Here is an 18,967-nt window from a genome sequence, read left to right as displayed (position 1 = left end):
TACTTAAAAAGGTAAAATATCCCATTTAGAAAGCTCTCTGAGGGTTAACTGGAGGAAAAAATCAGTTTCCACGTGTATAAACAAATATTTTGAATGTCAACTTCTAAGCTATTCAGGTTTCCTTTATTGTACAGCAAAATCGTTTTTTTTTTTAATTGGGCTGATGTGAAATAAGATTAAGTCCTTAAAATTTATTGAATGACATGCTATTTTAGCCACCCATATACTTTTAAAAATATAAATACATCTCTGAGAAGTCAAATGTCAAGGCTGCAAGGAAAATGAGTCTCCCTTAGAAAAGTGACAGAGCAATAGTCATTTAAAAAAAAAAAAAATGAGCAACTATGACCCAGTCTCCTCTACTTCTGAGAATTTGTCCTAAGAAAATCATTCAAGAGAAACTGTTCTGTGACGATGCCAATGGCAACATTATTTAAACATACCCAAAGAAAGGGGCCACCTCCAAATCTAATGATTACATAATTAACACAAAGTGCACTACGTTGTCATCTATAAGTCATAAACATCACAGAGAAACAAAAAGCGTAAGTGAAAAAGAATTTAAGAATTTCTATGCTGTAATTGCAACTATAGGACATGTGTACTTAACAAAGGTTAGAAAGAGAAGTTGCAAACATAAAAATGGTTGTTTTAAGCTCATGGAAATGTTAGCAATGCCTGCTCTTTCTACCAAACCCTTTACTGTCATCTCACAATCTTTCCTTTGTGTTGAAATAAATTGAAGTGAGAGCATATCTTGAGAGAGAAATGGAAGAATGCCTTAAGACTAGAGTATTATTTTGAACAGCTGAATTAAAATGTTGGTAACCTAGGGGGGATGTAAAATGGTACAGCCACTATGAAAAAAATATAACAGTTCCTCAAAAAATAAATACAGAATTACCATACAATCTGATAATTCCACTTCTGAGTAGGTACCCAAATAGATATCTGTGTACTCACATTCACAGCACCATTGTTCACAATAGGTGGGAGGTAGAAACAAACCAAATAGCCACTGATGGATGAATGTGTAAACAAAATGTGCTTTACATAGAATGGAATATTCCGTAGCCTTTAAAAGAAGGAAATTCTGACATATGGATGAACATGAAGGTCATTATGCTAAGTGAAATAAACCAGCCACAAAAGGACAAATACTGTCTGATTTCACTAAGATGAGGTACCTAGAGCAGTCAAGTTCATACAGATAAAGTGGAATGGTAGTTGCCAGCAGCTGAGGGGAGGGAGGAATGAGGGGGTTACTGTTTAACAGATACAAAGTTTCAGTTTGGGAAGATGAAAAAGTTCTAGAAATGGATGGTGGGGACAGTTGTGCAACAATCTGAATGTACTTAATAACACTGAACTACACACTTAAGACAGTTAAAATGATAAATTTTATGCTATGTATATGTTACCACCTTAAATTTCTTTTTTATCAGTTTTATCTGACGGTAGGAGGGAGAGGACTAACTTTGAAAAAAAAGTTAGTAACAAAAATCATCTGTAAAAGTCATTTACATAGATGATCAACATACCTGACTAAACCTTTATTACCTGTTTTAGAACCGCGGTCTTCTTCAAACGATCACCTATAACCAGCTATCTCTGCTTTGGTTTTTTGCTTGTTTGATGCCTTTAGTAATCCTAAGTAGGTACTGAGGTCTTCATATTTAGTAATCACTGTTGAGAATGGGAGCTGGAGGGAGAAGAGAAAGAGCTCGAAGGCAAGCACGAAACTTTCCAGTACCCCACCAATGAGGCAGACTTCAAAGTCCAGATGAAGTCAGCCTAACTTATTAAGAGGCCACCTGTCAAGTCGTGACCTCATCGACCTGTCAAAAGCAAGATCCCAAAAGTAAGCAGAAATGGTTTCACCCTCCAAGGGATGTCAAAGTCTGTTCTTCGACATATATTTTCACTCACAGGGAACTCCCTCAAGCCCTTCTTTGAAAATGAATTCCAAAAGCTGAATTTCCTCAGCAGAGGAGAGGACCAGAGAAGCAGCCTGGCACATGGTATAGGGGGGGCTGCTCTACCCCTTTCCCACTGTTTCAAGAGTCATTTCAACGACTACAATTGTGATCATGACGTTCCAGATAAACTTCAACATGAAAAGCTGTGGTCTCTTTTCTCTTTCTCCCTCCCTCTCCCTCTGGAGTCAGGTGGAGGTGTGGGGTGAAGGGCACTGCCCCTTTAAAATTGTTTAGAAAACATTCACTGAAAACCCATCGTGTACTTGCATCTGGCATAGAGAGCCTGGTGTAAAAATTAACTGCTAGACCCAAACATACCAAGTGCAGAACAACTTTACACAAATCCCTTCACTTATCCAGAAACCTGGACAACTTGGTCTTTAACCTTACTGTCACCTGCAATAAAACAACTGACATGTGAATGATCCTATTTGTATAATCATGATGCCCAAAAGTGGTTTTCCCCTAGAAAATACTATGTAAAAACGTGATTCTAACTTTCTCAGTACCAGCTAAATGGTGAAACAGTTTCATATATTTAGTCAGTGCATTTTCAAAAAGATGAAAAAACTTTAAAAGGGTTAAACAAATATTTAGAAAAACTGTGGGAGGTTGTTGGCTGAAGAAACTAAGAACTAAAAGCCACTCTTCTGGTTTCTTTTTCTTCTGAAAGGTTCCATTCAGCAGCATATTACTTAGGTTGAACATGCATAACTCGTTTTCACAAACTCACTGTCGCTTAGATAACAGAGTAGCTGAAATGAATTTAAGCTATATGAGCTTGGATTTCTAGAATTTATAACCTGACTTTTTTTTTCCCTTTGTATTAGCCTTATATTTTCTAAAATTTCAACTTTAACATCAAGGCTGACTGGGTAAATGTTCTGAGAAACATTTCTCTAAATGAAGTAAGTCCACAGAGAATGAAAGAATTTTTTAAAATAGGTTTTTTGTTTGTCTGCTTTTTAATAAATGCTACGTTTAGAAGAAAGAAGCTCTGGAGTCTTGAGCTGGCCTTACAGACATTTGTTACCGCTCCAGGACAGACCCTGATTTGAAACGTATCCTCCTCCGAGGTCACAAAATGTGTTTGTGGCAACATTTTGTGCACAAGAGGCAGTGGCCTTCCTGTCATCCTGGGATCAGCCTGACCTAGGCAGGCTCACCAGCAGCCATTCGGGACTCGGGACAGTACTCAGAGTTTAGTAGTCCTAAAGATTCTTGCTTCTCAGTCCCTGGTCTGTAACTAGGGTGACCTAAATAAGGTCATTGCAATTAGAGCACAAACCAAGGCTATGGGTTGGTTCTCTCTGGAACAGCCCTTCCCACATAAAATCATTCGCACCAAGAAAAGTATTCTAGTAGGAGATTCCAGAACTTCATGGAAACTTCAAAATGCAACAAAGCAAACAGGGAAAATACAAAACGCCTTAAAGAAAGACGGAGTCCAAAAATCTCACTTCCTTCATGTGTCACTTACAATCTCATCTTATGGTACAAGTGGCAACATTTTTAGGGTCGCCCAGAGCTCGATATGAAATTGAAGGAGAGCAGAATACGCCACCCCACAATATGCCTCTTCGGCATTAAGATTATTTTGAGTTGATTACTTTTGAGAAATAACAGACAGGAGAAGCTCTGAAAACAGAGTAGAAATTTACTCTTCTGTAAGGTAAATTTACACTTAAATCTCCATTTGTAAAGGTGTCTCCTTGTCTGTACCAGGAAGAAAAGGATGATTCCAAATCACAAGAAACTCTTTTATCAATGGCACTGGCTTAAAACTGCTAACAAACCTTATCCTTACTTACTGTGTCTTTCCTAGTAACCTCCCATAACTGGCTTCCTGATAGCCCCCCTCCCATACACACACACCTTTCTTTTGCCTTTAGCTGAAGATGGTATTTAAGATGATGGCTTGAGCCATCTCGAGGAGTTAATCAGTTTTTCTGGATATTTCCTATGTATTCATGAGGTATACATGTTAATAAATTTCTGTTGTTTCTCTTGTTATCTGTCATTTACTACACGGGGTCTCAGCCAAGAACTCAGAAGAACAGAGAAAAAATTATTTTTCTTCCCCTACAACAGCATGGGAATTGCACCAAGGGAATTTAGTTTTCTTGAAAGATGAGCCAGTCTTCCAGAGGCATGTAAGTGACCCACCCTCAAAATGCTCTAAAATTCTATAGATTAACCATTTATCCTCTTTCTTGGTCTAAAAGCCATCAAAACAATTACTAATGAAATACCATATACTACATAAACTATAAGACAGGAAATTAGTAATTTTCAGTAACAGGAAAGAACTTACATATTTTCCCCCCCAAAATGAGCGACTTCTCTTTTATAAAACAATTTTCACTATGGAGAAGATATTAGACACTGAAACATTTCAAGAAAAGGTTTTGGCATGACCACTGCTGCTGGAAGTTAATTGCATGGCTGGATTATACACTGAAATAGCAACACTCAGCTCTAGGTCAGTCAAAGGGAACCCGAAGCAAAAAAGAGAAGAATTCCACTTCACTTAATTCATTTATCAATCCTTCCATTACTTTCTTTTAATTCAAACATTCATAGACGAAGAAAGGTTTCCATACTTAATTTTTTAACATAATATACAGAACCACAATACTATTTAAATTCCAAATTATGGGAGATCACTTTCAAATACGCTTGGATTTGACGAGTTGCTGTGACAATACTGAGAAATTTCACGGAAAAGGTATTGAGAATTTGTAAGATAGTCAAATATCTTTTTGCTATGTGGGCCAGTGCATTAAGAGTAACTTGATTAAAAACGCAGTCTTTTGGACTTCAAATTATTATAAAAGAATATCAAGATTATATAGATATAGTTTCTGAATTTTTCAAACTCATTTCATTTTGAAGGCTGAAGGCAAATGTTACACATTAGAACATTCATGAAACCATTTCTCCTTTGCACTTACCGGTAAAAATCAAAAACTAAAGCACGCTTTCCTAAAGACCTAGCTATTTCTAGAGTACATTAGTGTAATCAGGAAGACTACTAGAACTAAATTATCACTTTTATGTTAACAATTTTCACCACAAAATCTTTCCTAAAAGGACAAAAAAATTGGGGAATTTATATTTCCCTTATTGAACTTAACAGAATAGAATCTCATACTTTCTGGCTTTAATAAACTTCAACTCTTTTTTCCAGTGGGAACTATCTACACAGCACAGTGCCACATACAATTAATTATTCCAGTGAGATGTACATTTAGATTCACAATATGATCAACACAATAGTGCCATACAAAGTTTGTCTGCAGGTAAAAACACTAAGAAAGGCCACAGTGGACAGTGCCAGACACTGCGAAAAACAGTAGATTACAAGGTACCACTGAGGTTCAGAGGAGACCACAAGTTTCAGATATTTTTAGCAACGGAAAAAGAAAAACATTTAGGGAAACATAAAAATATATAATTCACTGTCAATTATGTAATTTTTCATATACTGTTCCCTTAAACAGGCAAATTAGCTTAACTTAAAGTTAGAGGAAATGTACAAGATCAGAATATGAAAGATTTTTCTTGTTTTCTCATCAAAGGAACGCACTAGGATTAGCACGAGGATCTTTCTGGTTCCTGTATCTGTACGTCAGCCAAACACCCAGGATCTGGAATGGACAAAAGAAAAGAAGAAAGAGAAAGTAACAGTTGTGCGTATTTATTCAGTTTATCAGCAAAATAATCTGGATCCTCTGAAGCACTTTGTATTATTTGTTCAAAGAGGAAGAGATTTCTTTTTAAAATGTAGTATGTAACCCAAATGAGAGATCCTAAGAAAAATTAATATGAACATTGTGGTAGGCTGAATAATGGCCCTCCAAGGTTGTCCACACCATTATCCCCAGAATCTGCAAATATGCAACCTTACGTGGTAACAGGGACATTGCAGACATGACTGAGTTAAAGCTCATGAGACAGGGAGATTAACTGGGTGGGCTCTGTGACCTAATCACAGGGGTCCTTAAAAGAGGGAAGCAGGAAGGACAAAAATCAGAGATACAGCCAAAAGGTGATGTCATGACAGAAGCACTGGGAAGCAGATTCAGAGAGAGAATGCAACACTGCTGGCTTTGTAGATGAAGAAAAGTCAAGCGAAAATCGAGCCAAGGGGTGCAGGCAGCCTCTAGAAGCTAGAAAAGGCAAGAAAACAGGTTTCCTCTAGAGCCTCCAGAATGAGTCTCCATTTTAAGCTTCTGACCTCCAGAAGTATAAGACGATAAATTTGTGTTTCTTTAAGCTACTACCTTTGTGATTACTTGTTAGAGTGGCAATAGGAAAGTGATAAAAGTTAGCTATTAAGACTGAATTGTCTTAATAGCTAAAATATCATATATTTTGCTAATTCAGAAACAGAGTTTGGCAAAAATTAAGCAATAATAAAAATCCTACAATAAATGCATTTTCCAACACAGATAATAAAAAATGTCATAATTCCTACCTCTCCAAGGGAGGGGGACGTATACTTTTAGAAAAGTAATAAGTAGTTATTGTGCCATTTCTCACACCACGTTCACTAACGAGTTAACCAATATAACCTGCCTTTTTTTAAAATTGAGAAATGTGTTCATTCTGGTTCTACTACCTCAAAGTTGATTTATTTAAAATAATCAAAAATTCTTAGACTGAATAAGATGCAAAATTTTAATGGAACAAAATGAATTTCAAATTATATTTCCCATTTCAGACCTGTGCCAACTTTTAATCTAAATTTTGTTCACTTGACTTCATAACTGCTCATTAGCTCTTGAAACTATGTGTAGAGAGTTTTCTAAAATTTTCTCCACTTACCACAATAATAATTTCTGAGTTACTATAAAACTCATGACTGGCAATGTTTATTATAACATGTAAGGGCTGATGGAACTATGCTTTGTGTTGAATCAAGGAAACATAAGTCTAATTTAAGGAAGTGGAAAGTCTGGTTTGGTGTCTGTATGACGGGGGTTGGGGGGAAGGAATTTACTTAAACCTATGAAGAGTACTTGTGACTGACTCTATTCTTCACATTTCACAAATTCATATAATTTGACCAAAAACCCTATATGATAGGAACTGTCATTATCCTCATTTTACCAGTGAGAGAACTGAGGCATCGAGAGGTTAAATAACTGGATAATAGCTACACAGGACATGAGTGCCAGAACCAGGATTCAAATCTTGGATGCAAGCTCTTAATTATGTGTGTTGTTTTATACGAGAATCTGATGTGTTACATGCCATTCTCAAGCTAATAACATTCCACCTACCGTTTCAGCCATGCTTGTTATTACAGTACTGAAATACTTACACACCTATTATCAAGCAGCTACTTCTCTGACACCTCTCAGCCTGCCCGAGCATCATTTCCCTGACCCTGCCTCAGAAATACCGGCACACAGGGAACTTTTGGTTAGAATTTTTGAGTTTGTTAAATATTTTTATAATCACCCCAGAATACATGCCGATGGTGTAAGTTACAGTTCTTAGGGGAAACAAAGCTATCGGGCAAATAAAATACTCATAATCTGGAGTCACATTTTACCAAAATTCCTCCAATTAAGCTGTGATAAAAACGAAACAACCTCTTCTTGTGCCCCATTGCTGGACCACTATCTCCTCACACCCAGAGAGAGCATGAAAAGGTCATGCCCACAATGCAAAAAGATCAAAGTTAGATAATTACTGGATTTTTAGCTTACAAAGGTGCTCATGATTTAAAGATTTTCAAGGGTAACTTTGACCCGATCATAAACTCTGCTGACTCTAGAACCTACACTCAGGATGCAAGAGGTCACCAGAGTACAGTTCTATGAAATGTCTACACAGAGTGTGCAAAAAGCATGTCCTTTTGTTATTTATTTTATATTTATTAAATATAGAAAGGCAGAGGGTAATATGACAAAACATTAATGATGATTTCTGAGGAGGTAATTTTAGTTAGTAGATACATTTACTCTTTCAGCTTCATAATTGTCTGTATTTTCTAAATTTTCTACAAAGCACATGTACTAATTGTTATAACTTTTGGGGGGGATTCTAAATCAATGTTTCTTTGATGGTTTAAATTTATTTTCATGTATTACAAATAGTTCAAACGAAATCTTTCTATTTCATCTATGACAGGAAATCATCAGCTAGTTAGTCTCATCCCTTCAAACTCTGAGAATCGCTGATTCTATGAAATAGTGAATAAAGTAAAAATTTAAAAAGTGAGAGAGCCTATAAAATAGTCACTATGCAAAAAATATCAGGTTGGATAAATTACTGTTAAAATCTCTAGCTAGGTTTCAAAAGGACATGGTGTAAAAATTCAGAGCAGGACTCCATGAAAGAACACCTTAGAAATCTAAGACCCATGAGTTTATATTCTTCAATAATTAATATTTTAGAAAACAGCAGGGGCAGGGAGGGATGAATAGGCAGAGCACAGAGAGCATTTTTAGGGTAGTGAACATACTCTGTATGATACCATAATGATGGAGATATCTGTCCAAACTCATAGACTGTACAACACCAAAAGTGAACCCTAATGTAGGTTATGGACTTTGTGTGTTATTATGTGCCAATGTAGTTTCATCAGCTGTGACAAATGCACCATCCGGTGAGTCATGGTGACAGTGGGGAGGCTATGCTTGTGTGGGTGCAGGGAGATACTGGAAATCTCTGGACCTTCCTCTCAATTTGGCTGTGAACTTAAAACTGCTCTAAAAATAAATAAATAACCTCCTTTTAAAATAATATATGCATAGCTGAAGGCAGTGTGATCCGATGAGAAGAAAATGGAGCTGCTCAAAAGAACTAAATTCTCAAAATAAATCCCAGATGTAAAAAAGAAACCATGTGGTGAAATTCTGATCATTACTGACTCTGGCTAATAAGAGTGTATGGAGATTGCTCATTCTGGTTTTTTCCCACCTATATTTTTAAATTTTTATGGCAAAATTTTTTTACTTTTAAATCCATGTTTCATTTTAAAAGAAAGAAAGGAAAAATGCACAGGATTGTTTTCAAACGGTATATGAATTTTCTTGAATCAATGCTATGACTAACCCAGAAGTAAGATGGCTCCTTCCTGAGAAAAAGTGAAGTGAAAATATGCTTAGAGTAGGAAGGGATGTCAGTGAAAGCTTCTTTTGAAAAGTGAATACTAATGAGAATTCCTGGGAGGAATTCCAGTGGTTAGGACTCCACGCTTCCACTGCAGGGGGCCCAGGTTCAATCCCTGATCAGGGAACTAAGATCCCGCAAATGTGGTGAGGCCAAAAAAAAAAAAAAAAAAAAGTGAATACTAAGCTTGGTCTTTATCTCCAGTTTGATAATAACAGCCAAGTACGGATTTTTCATTCTCAAAGGGAGAAAAAGAAACTGAATTAGAATATACAATATACATAAACATCTATGTATATATAATATGCTATCTTAATCATACATTTTATACATATATATGTAATGTATACATTATATACACAAATTCAATACATGTCACACACACACAATCAAAATGAGAAGATCTAATGTGTAACATGGTGACTACAGTTGATAACACTGTATTGTACAATTGTATTGTACAATCTACTCTCTCGCTAAGAGAGTAGAACTTAAATGTTTTCACCAAAAAAAAAAAAGGTAAACATGTGAGGTGATGGATGTGTTAATTAACCTGATAGGGGGAATCCTTTTACAATGTATATGTATATCAAATCATCATGATATACACTTTAAATATCTTACAATTTTATTTGTCAATTATACCTCAATAAAACAAAAAAGGTTTTTTTTGTATTTTTATATTTAATTATACAGAGAGAAATAAATTTCTAGGCCCAAGATGAAGCTGCTCTTATCCAGGGTGCCACATCAGCAAACCGAAACTTGGGTAACCTTTGTGTCCCTGTAAATGCTCCTCTTGACCAGAAGTGCAATATATTCAGTCAGCCAATCCCCAAAGGCCAAGCCAACTCTGGGCCTTCTCACCCCAAACAAGATTGACTATGTGGCCCCAGCCAATCAGATATTTTCTATTATTCCCTTCCTTATTCTTTATCCTATAAAAGCTCCTTGCCTTCGGCCTTATTTTGCAGTTCTCTGAAAGGACACTGTCCATGAAGTGTTAAAATTTGTTTGTATCACCTTAAACTGCCTTCTTCAATCATTTTTAACATATGTAATCAAAATGAGAAAGGGCCTTCTAAACATAAACATCAACTGGATAAACCATATAGGCAAAAAGCAATAAACTGAACCACATAAAAAGTAAAACCTATACATTTTATTTAAAAATCATGAAAAAGTTAAGTAAAATGCAAAAGAAACTGAAAGCAGGACAAAGAAGCCAAGTAGAGCGAGTGATAAGAGGTGGAGGGAACCAGGAAGGGAACGGAGGAAATAAAAGGAGAGTTGGGCAACTTTCTGGGGTGCCTGGGTTTCTAAGAGCACCCGGTGAGCACCCAGCCTTGAGGCCTCTTTTCTAAACACCTTCTAGGCCCTGAGGCCCGCTCTCCTATTCTTTTACAAGGTTCCCCTTTTTTGCATAGACTGAGTTACAGGCGATCCAAAGGTCCTTGATCAGGACAGACAGTAGATGGGCAATTCACAAAAGAAATAATACCAGTGGTCCCAAAACACATGAATACATGAATATTTTCAAATTCACTAGTCACATTGCCAAAAGAGCAAACAGAACTGTAATACTATTTTTACCTATCAAATTGGCAAATATTTTGTAAGATAAAAATATCGAGAATTAGTGCTTGAACCAAAAGTTGGTAGAATCTCCCCCAAAAGGCAATTTGGCAATATTTATCAAACTCTTTTAAAATGCCCATATACTGAATGTGTCCTATTTTACTTCTGGAGGTGTACTCTAAAGAAAAACTAGGGAATATAGATTAAAAATATATATATACAAGGAAGTTGACCATGAAATTACTTATTATAGGGACAACCGATGGGGAAATCAAATGTGCAAGAAATTAAATGACACAGTAAACTTCAAATATGCAAAATGCTTAAGATTTTTCTGATTTCCTTTTAAAGATAAATGCTCATTCTTACAATAGCCTACCATATACTTCCACAGTTATATGCACAATCTTACTTAATAGCATTATTCTACACATGCTATTCTTTGTTTAAAACAGGAGTGTGACATGGGTAATTAACACAACCATCACAGGGGTCCCATCATCTTTTTTTAAGGGGGTATAATATGGGGACTTGTACATCAATAATTTACTCATGTCTACAAAATGACAGCTAACACACACAGCACCTGCCGTATGTCAGGCACTTTTCTAAATATTACAAGTTTTTACATATAGTAACTCCTTTAAGCATCAAAACAACTCTATGAAATAGGGGCTTTCCATTATTATGCCTGTTTGCAAAGCCGAAGAAACAGGAGCACAGAAAGATTAAGGAACTTGCCCAAGGTCACACGGTTAATAAAGCAGAACTAGGTTTCCCACCCAGACAGTGCATTTTTTAACTATTTGCTCTTGTCTAATAAACTCTAATTTCACCAGCTCATTATTGACAAACATGAGCTGGCCCAAAGGTTTGCTGTTATAAACAATAAACATTCTCGTGTGTTCATTTTACATAGTTATACAATTATCTCCATGAAATAAAGCACTGCAAGTAGAATTGATGAGTTAAAGAAAAAAGTTTTAATTTAAATACATATTGCCAATTCAGATGCATCAAAAATGTCCAGTTATTGAGTGTTTAATAAAGACAACGAGGAATTAGCATTCCTCAAAAATTAATGTGTGTGGTTTTACTTAGACATTTATATAAATGTATTAATATAGTAAATATATTAATATAACATAAATATATGTATAAATACGTTATATAGGTAAGAAATTAATAATAATGATTACCTACAGGTTTCAGAAGGCTAGGAACAAAGGGGAGTAGGGATAGGGTTGGAAGGCAACTCTTCAAAGCATCCATATATATAAATGTGTGTATATTACACATTAATATATGTATTAAACAATGTGAATGTCCTACCTATTCCAAAATTATATCTAAAATTACAATTTATCATACAACTCTAGAAATAGAAGAGAACCAAGAGATAACCCAGTCTAATCTCTTCATTTAATTTTACATAATTTAATGATCAAGCACTTCACCCTGTATAAACTTAATGCTACATCTGTGAGGTCTTCTGATTTCAAGCCACAGCTCCTCCTATTACAGTACTAGTTCCCAGTGAAAACATCTATTGGCACATTCCAAAAGTTAAGTGCCATGCTAAGGTAAAATGCCATGCCCTCTTGCCCTAGAAAACAGGAATCTCTATGACAAAGAACGGAAGATATTGAGTTATTTGTACATACCTCTGTAAAACTGAAGAAGAGGCCAATGCCGCCAACAAATCTCAAAACTTCTCCTGCATATTTTCCTATTATTGGAGCACAGGGTGAGCACTGGTGGCTGCTTTTCACACAGCTCTGTATCAATTTTCAAAAAAGAACTTTTATTTCAAAGTACATTTATAATGAGCAGATTAAAAAAAACACCCACATAAAAATTACTGTCTGGAATATCATATCCAACTTGGAGCCATGGTTCTTGAGTAGTGTCCAAAATCGTAAGACGGCTCCTAAGATTCCCACCCCCAGGGTACATGCCCTGAATAACCACCCCTTGAGAGTGGATGCGATTTGTGAATATGATGGATTGTCACTCCCATGTTTATGTTGCATTACATAAGACACTGTCTTAATAAAATGAAGAGATTCTCGCGCTGGCTTTGATGCCATGTTGTGAGATGGCTGTATAGTTAAGACCTGACCAGCAACTAGGAACTTAGACACCAGAAAGAAAATGGGACTTCAGTCCTACAACTACCAGAAGCTGAATTCGACCAACAATAGCTTGGTAGAAGACCCCAAACCTGAGATGACACTGTAGCCCTGGCCAATACCTTGACTTCATTCTGGTGAGATCCTGATGAGCAGAGGACCTAGCTAAGCTATACGCAGGCTCCTGACTTAGGGAAACTAAGACAATAAACGGGTGTTGTTTTAACCACTAAAATTGTGATAATGTATTATATAGCTATAGAAAACTAATAACCCACAAAAGAGGACACAACAAGGGGATGTCCAGTTCAGGGCTCAGCGAGGGGGTAATAGGAGTTTCCCCAAAATATAAACACATGTAAACTTCCCAGGAGAGCCAAGCTCCAAGCTCCAAGTCCATCCCCATACGGGATTGGGTTGGACTTGGAAGGTCAGTGGTCTGGCCTGGGGCAACAGGATGGCTCTAATTGATCTATCGCTAGCTCAGCTCCCAGAGAGAAAGGGCATGAAGTTGTGATGGGGAAGAAGGGAGAGAGGAAAGAGGGTGGTTCCTTGTGTCCTCCACCCCGGGGATGTTTAGCTGGCTGAGAAGCCCAATTTAGTACAGACCACTCCCCTCCTACCACCCTGATAGGCTTCCAAACCAAGATATTTACTTGCTGATCTGCTGTTATTTCTCTTTCACAACTTGTTCTAGGAGGATGTGACTGGGAAGGAATTAGGGGCAAAGAACCAAAAGCATCCGTGTCTGGCTGGGCCCTGGAATATTCAATATCCTCAGGATGGATATTTGAGAACAGACAATTGATACAATAGTGTACACGGAATGTAATGCTGGTATATAAAAAACACTTTAAAAGTACAATTCAGCATCAGAAAGTCCACTTCTTCCATGTTAACCATTATTCATCTGTACGCAGTACATCTCCAAAAAACATTTTATACTTTGTACTTACAGCCAGACAGGTGTCATTTGGGTTAAAACTTCGGAACCCACAGCAGTTTAAATTTCTCTGGATGTCATTTCGAGCACTTGCTGTATTGTTCCAACCAACTTCCAAAAGCTGACCCTAGAAAACGCATTTAAACATGCATTAAAATGTGTCATCCCTGGGACTTCCCTGGCTGTCCAGTGGTTAAGACTTCGCCTTCCAAGGCAGGGCGTGCAGGTTCAATCCCTGGTCAGGGAGCTAAGATCCCACATGCCTCGTGGCCAAAAAAACAAAACATAAAACAGAAGCAATATTTTAACAAATTCAATCAAGACTTTAAAAATGGTCCACATCAAAAAAAAAATCTTAAAAAAAAAAAGTGTCATCCCTGCATAAAATGTATAAAGCTGGAGCCTGCAACTCTTAAAACTGAGTGCACCTAATATAATACTCTTTATAAGAGCATCAAAACTTTTCAAAGGGTTACACTTCAATCTGCAACAAAAAGAAGGCATGATTTCCATCCCAAGAATAAAAAGTCTTCACGTTCACATGCGATTTAAAAGAAGCACTTAGGTCAAAGGCCTAGTTTTCAGAGTGCAGCAAGACAAATTTTCCATTGACTCAAAAGAGAGACCCATATTCTTCAAACAAATTAGAGTTTGAAGAGAATAATTGCCAGAATGAAACCACAAACATTCTGGAGCAAATGTTTCATTGCATAAGAGTAGGAAAAGACTGGGTGAATATCCATTAGCAGGAGCACTTTTTACCCAGTGAGGGCAAAATCCTACTTCAAGGATGCAGAAAATAGCAACACGTGGTGTTTTAGGGCTCTAAGCAGCCTCACTAAAGCAATGAGGAACAAAAGACTTCAGCTGTGTAGAGTGAAATGGCATTCTGAACAAGAAGAAATTATTTTATATTCCAATCATTCCTCCCCCTTTCTTCCCACATGTACTATGCGGTATAATAAAGTAGAAAGAAAAAAATTCTTTGCTTACCTGTTGCTCCTGGTTCAGGGCTAAGCAAGCACATGATACGGAAAACTGGACAATAAATACAAGTAAGAGAATAATCATGTACTGAGAATCAAAGTTAAGGATATTTCTGGAAATTCTTAAAATAACATAAAACAGAGGTACTGACAACTTCACAACTCCCTAGAAGGAAGTCACCCAGAAAACAGAACAAATGGCACTTAGAGAAAGTGCAAGAAGAATACACGTAATTTTTATTTTGATAATACACTGTAGATATAATTATATAGAAAAATGCTAACAACAATAATTATTTAAATGCTGATCTATTATAGAGAAAAGACTTGTGGTTGCCAAGGGGGAGGGGAGCGGGGAGGGATGGATTGGGAGTTTGGGATTAGCAGATGCAAACTGTTATACATAGGATGGATAAACAACAAGGTCCTACTGTATAGCACAGGGTACTATATTCAATATCCTGTGATAAACCATAATAGAAAAGAATATGAAAAGAATATATATGTATAACTGAGTCACTTTGCTATACAGCAGAAATTAAACACAACACTGTAAATCAACTATACTTCAATAAATTATTAAAAATAAATAAAAGCTGATCTATTATAATTTCATTTAGATTAAAATAAAAATTCTTACATAGATAAAACAGGAAATAAGTAGAGATAAATGTATGTACGCTTTCTTAATATCAACCCTTAAAAAAAATCATTGTGAAATTCTCAACCAAATATTAATGACTTGGAAAGGACCTAGAAGTCACTGAATCAGTTCAACGTAACTCTGAATTTGCAACACATAAATAGGATGATACTGAACTTGCAGAATACATTCGTCATGGGAACATATGTATATGTATAACTGATTCACTTTGTTGTAAAGCAGAAACTAACACACCATTGTAAAACAGTTATACTCCAATAAAGATGTTAAAAAAAAAAAAAGAATACATTCGTCATGATGTGAAAAGGAGAGAGAGAATATGTAAACATACAATAACTTAACCCTAAGAAATGTTCCTAATGTTGGTTGGACAAATACACATAATGCTTGCCAGGAGTTGCTGTCTGGTAATTAATTTCCTAATGGTTATTTTAAATTAGTTGTAGTTATCACAGGAGTACTCAGTAAGATAAGAGCAAACCCAAGTGGGGTATAAATCCCACCTGTAAAAAAGGATACAAAAAAAAGCAACACCTGATGGTGTTTCACGGCTCCGATCAGCCCCACTAATGCAATCAGGAACAGGAAGATGCCCACCGCGATGACCACACCGACCACCCGGAGACTGGAAATCAGCCCGAAGCCGATGCCCCACGCTGCAATTCCAATTAGCAGCAGACTAACCAACTGCAAAAACAACCACAAAGGGCAGTGATGGGGGGAGGGAGGGGGAGGGAGAAGAAAGAGGGGAAAAGCGTCAATTTATGTATTAATATCAAGAACATTTTTCAGGCACCTACTTAGTATCTTACAAACGACTGCTAACACTCAATACTAGAATACAGACATGATCTCACAGATAGTATTGTCTTAACAAGTTATATTAACCCTTGGCTGTGTTTTTAAAAAACAAACAATAATCTATAAAATTATTATGGAGCCTCAGAGGCCACCTGGCTTACTAAACCTAAACGATTTCTGCTTAAGCTTTTGAAATAATAGCGTATGTAAAACTTTTAGACACCAACACATCTCAGTCCGACATACTGGTTTCTTCACGTGGAAATCACATATCTTTCCTTCAAAGCCCCGGACTGTAACCTTCTCTGTGCTGCCTTCCTAGTCCCCAACAAACTAAATTCATCTCTCCATTCTCTGAGCAATCTCTGTTCTTCAAATATGGTTCCACTGTTCCCTTCAACACATTAACATTCTGTTTCCAAGCCTGTCTCTCCTAGAAGTCTCTGAGCAACTTAGAGAGCCCATGTTTTCACTTCTCTTTATCCCCAGAACCTATCACAGAACCTCGCCTTTGGAACAGTCAAAATATCTCACAATATTGTTGATGAAATGAATTGCTTTAGATATCACTGGCTATTCTGTGAGAATTCAAACATAGAGAGAGACTATTAAAACTTTTAGGATGAAAAGAGTACAAGAGATTTTAGCTACTTAGAGTAAAAATGGCATTCTGAGCAAGAAGAAATTATTTTACATCCCAATCATTTAATTTATATTCTTATAAAACAAAATCAAGTGTAAGAGGTAAAACACATGCCTCAATCAGTCATTACCTGTAAAACTCAAAGTTACAGTTACTTCTTTAAAGTAACACTTAAATAGCATGCCATATAAAGATTATAATCAACTGATAGAAGATACAGCTTAACTAGATATGGGGCGGGGCTGGGGTAGAGGGTGGAACAGGAAAGAGACAGAATCTTCAAGTCAATCGAGAGTCAGCCATTTCCTGGAGCAAGTTGACAGCTTAATACCTTGTTGGGAGGAATCAAAGTATGTAAAATAAACTTTCTAGCACCACTTCAAGGCCTAATAAACTTTGTTTTGAGATACAGAATAAATCATCACTCACTCAAATGGTTCTTTACTCAAATGTGTCATTTTTTTTTATAAGTGTAGTCATTGTTTATCAGACACAATTTTTAAATGCCTTGGTATGTAAAACTTCTTATATGTATAGACATACAAGTAAAATAGCTAAATATAGACAAATACAGCAGCTATTTGTATTTTTATCCATTTAGTATAAAGCAGCAAAACTTGAGAATGAAAGCAACTATCTGTAGCATGATAGGAACAAGTTATGGAGTTATATGGACTTGATGTTCTCCATTGAATTAGTACACAGAGGAAGTTTTTCTCTTTAGAGGGTGAAGAAGCAGAAAAACTTCCCACAAATACTGCTACCCAGACATTAGTCCTCCTCATTTTCTCAACTGCTTCTTCTCAGCAGATCCATTTGCTTCTGTCTCATTTTTATCAACTCCCAGTCTTCTCACAACTTCAAACAATCTTGGATTGAGAAAAAGTCCTTGAGCCCATCACAAATGAGCTTATTTCTGACTTTGTTATACCCGAATATAACATATTTCCTTTCACGAGGTGTAAAAGGCAGAAGCCTGAAGGAGGTGTCAAGGAAGGAGAGGAAGATAATGCCGGAGGGGCCTCATCTCAGTGAGGGGAGAGAGCGATGCTTAGCATACTCAACAAACACTGAAGATGGTCCACAGTCTCAACACATCAGAGTAAATTGCTGTATCGGTCAGGGTTCTCCAGAGAAACAGAACCAATAAGATATATATTGAGAGAGAGTGAGGAGATTTATTTGAAGGAACTGGCTGATGTAATTGTGGGGTCCACCAAGTCCAGAAAGTGTAGGATGGGATGACAGGTTGGAAATTCTGACACGATTTCAGCGATGCAGTCTTTAGACAGACAGAATTCCTTCTCCTTTAGGAAATGTAGTCTTTGTTCTTAATGCTTTCATATTTCATATCGTACATGAGGCCCATAATTACTTAAACTCAACTGAGTGTAAATGTTCATCACAACTAAAAAATACCTTCAGAGCAACATCTAGACTGATGCTTGAAAAAGCATCTTGGCATCACAGCCCAGCCAAGGTGACATATAAAATTAACCAACACTTGCCAGCTTCAAGTCCTGGGTGTGATGCCTATTTACTAACTTAATTAAATTCAGGGGCAGGACATTTACTCTATATTTCTTTGAGTCTTAGGGCCAGAAAGATCAGAAGTGTGAATAATATGACACATAAAATTCTTCTAACCCACAGTTTTAAAGAATCCTTTGGGAATTATACCAAATCCTTAACAACATTAATGAAATTCTTACCACGAGTTAAATATTCATCAACAAATGGTTGGTGCCCACTACACATGGAAGCCAGAGACAAGCTACCCCTAAATACTGAAATTTAAATTCATACAATTTTCATGTGGAACAAAATATGTTCCTTTGATTTTTTTTTTCAACCATTTAAAAATGTAAAACCATTCTTACTTGGCAGGCTGTACAATAATAGGCAATGGAATGGATGTGGCCCATGGGCTGCAGCTTGCTTTCACTCTAGAATTCAATGTAGGAGAGAATGAACAACTACAATGGGACAAATCACTGCTATGTCAGAGATTTTTACAGAGTGGGTCAGAGTAGAGAACAAAAATCAAAAATATCCAGATAGGGGCTTCCCTGGTGGCGCAGTGGTTGAGAGTCCGCCTGCCGATGCAGGGGAC

At 36.7% G+C, this 18,967-nt stretch overlaps 1 protein-coding gene across 1 annotated transcript in view; it reads right to left on the bottom strand.

The window, feature by feature from the left end:
* Window positions 1-4,568: 4,568 nt before the first annotated feature.
* The window catches only part of TSPAN13 (tetraspanin 13), a 35,521-nt gene continuing 21,122 nt past the window's right edge, over window positions 4,569-18,967 (bottom strand). Inside the window, exons 2-6 of the mRNA XM_007121189.2 lie at window positions 15,930-16,097; window positions 14,754-14,834; window positions 13,774-13,887; window positions 12,350-12,463; window positions 4,569-5,629 (exon numbers count right to left, since the gene is read on the bottom strand). Of these exons, the coding sequence (XP_007121251.1) occupies window positions 5,555-5,629; window positions 12,350-12,463; window positions 13,774-13,887; window positions 14,754-14,834; window positions 15,930-16,097 (552 nt within the window). The 3' untranslated portion in view covers window positions 4,569-5,554. The remainder of the gene's footprint in view (window positions 5,630-12,349; window positions 12,464-13,773; window positions 13,888-14,753; window positions 14,835-15,929; window positions 16,098-18,967) is intronic.

Source organism: Physeter macrocephalus, chromosome 5 (assembly GCF_002837175.3).
Source record: "Physeter macrocephalus isolate SW-GA chromosome 5, ASM283717v5, whole genome shotgun sequence".
Taxonomy (NCBI): Eukaryota; Metazoa; Chordata; class Mammalia; order Artiodactyla; family Physeteridae; genus Physeter; species Physeter macrocephalus.
Note: the sequence above shows the minus strand (reverse complement) of the source record. Positions and strands in the feature narration are given on the sequence as shown.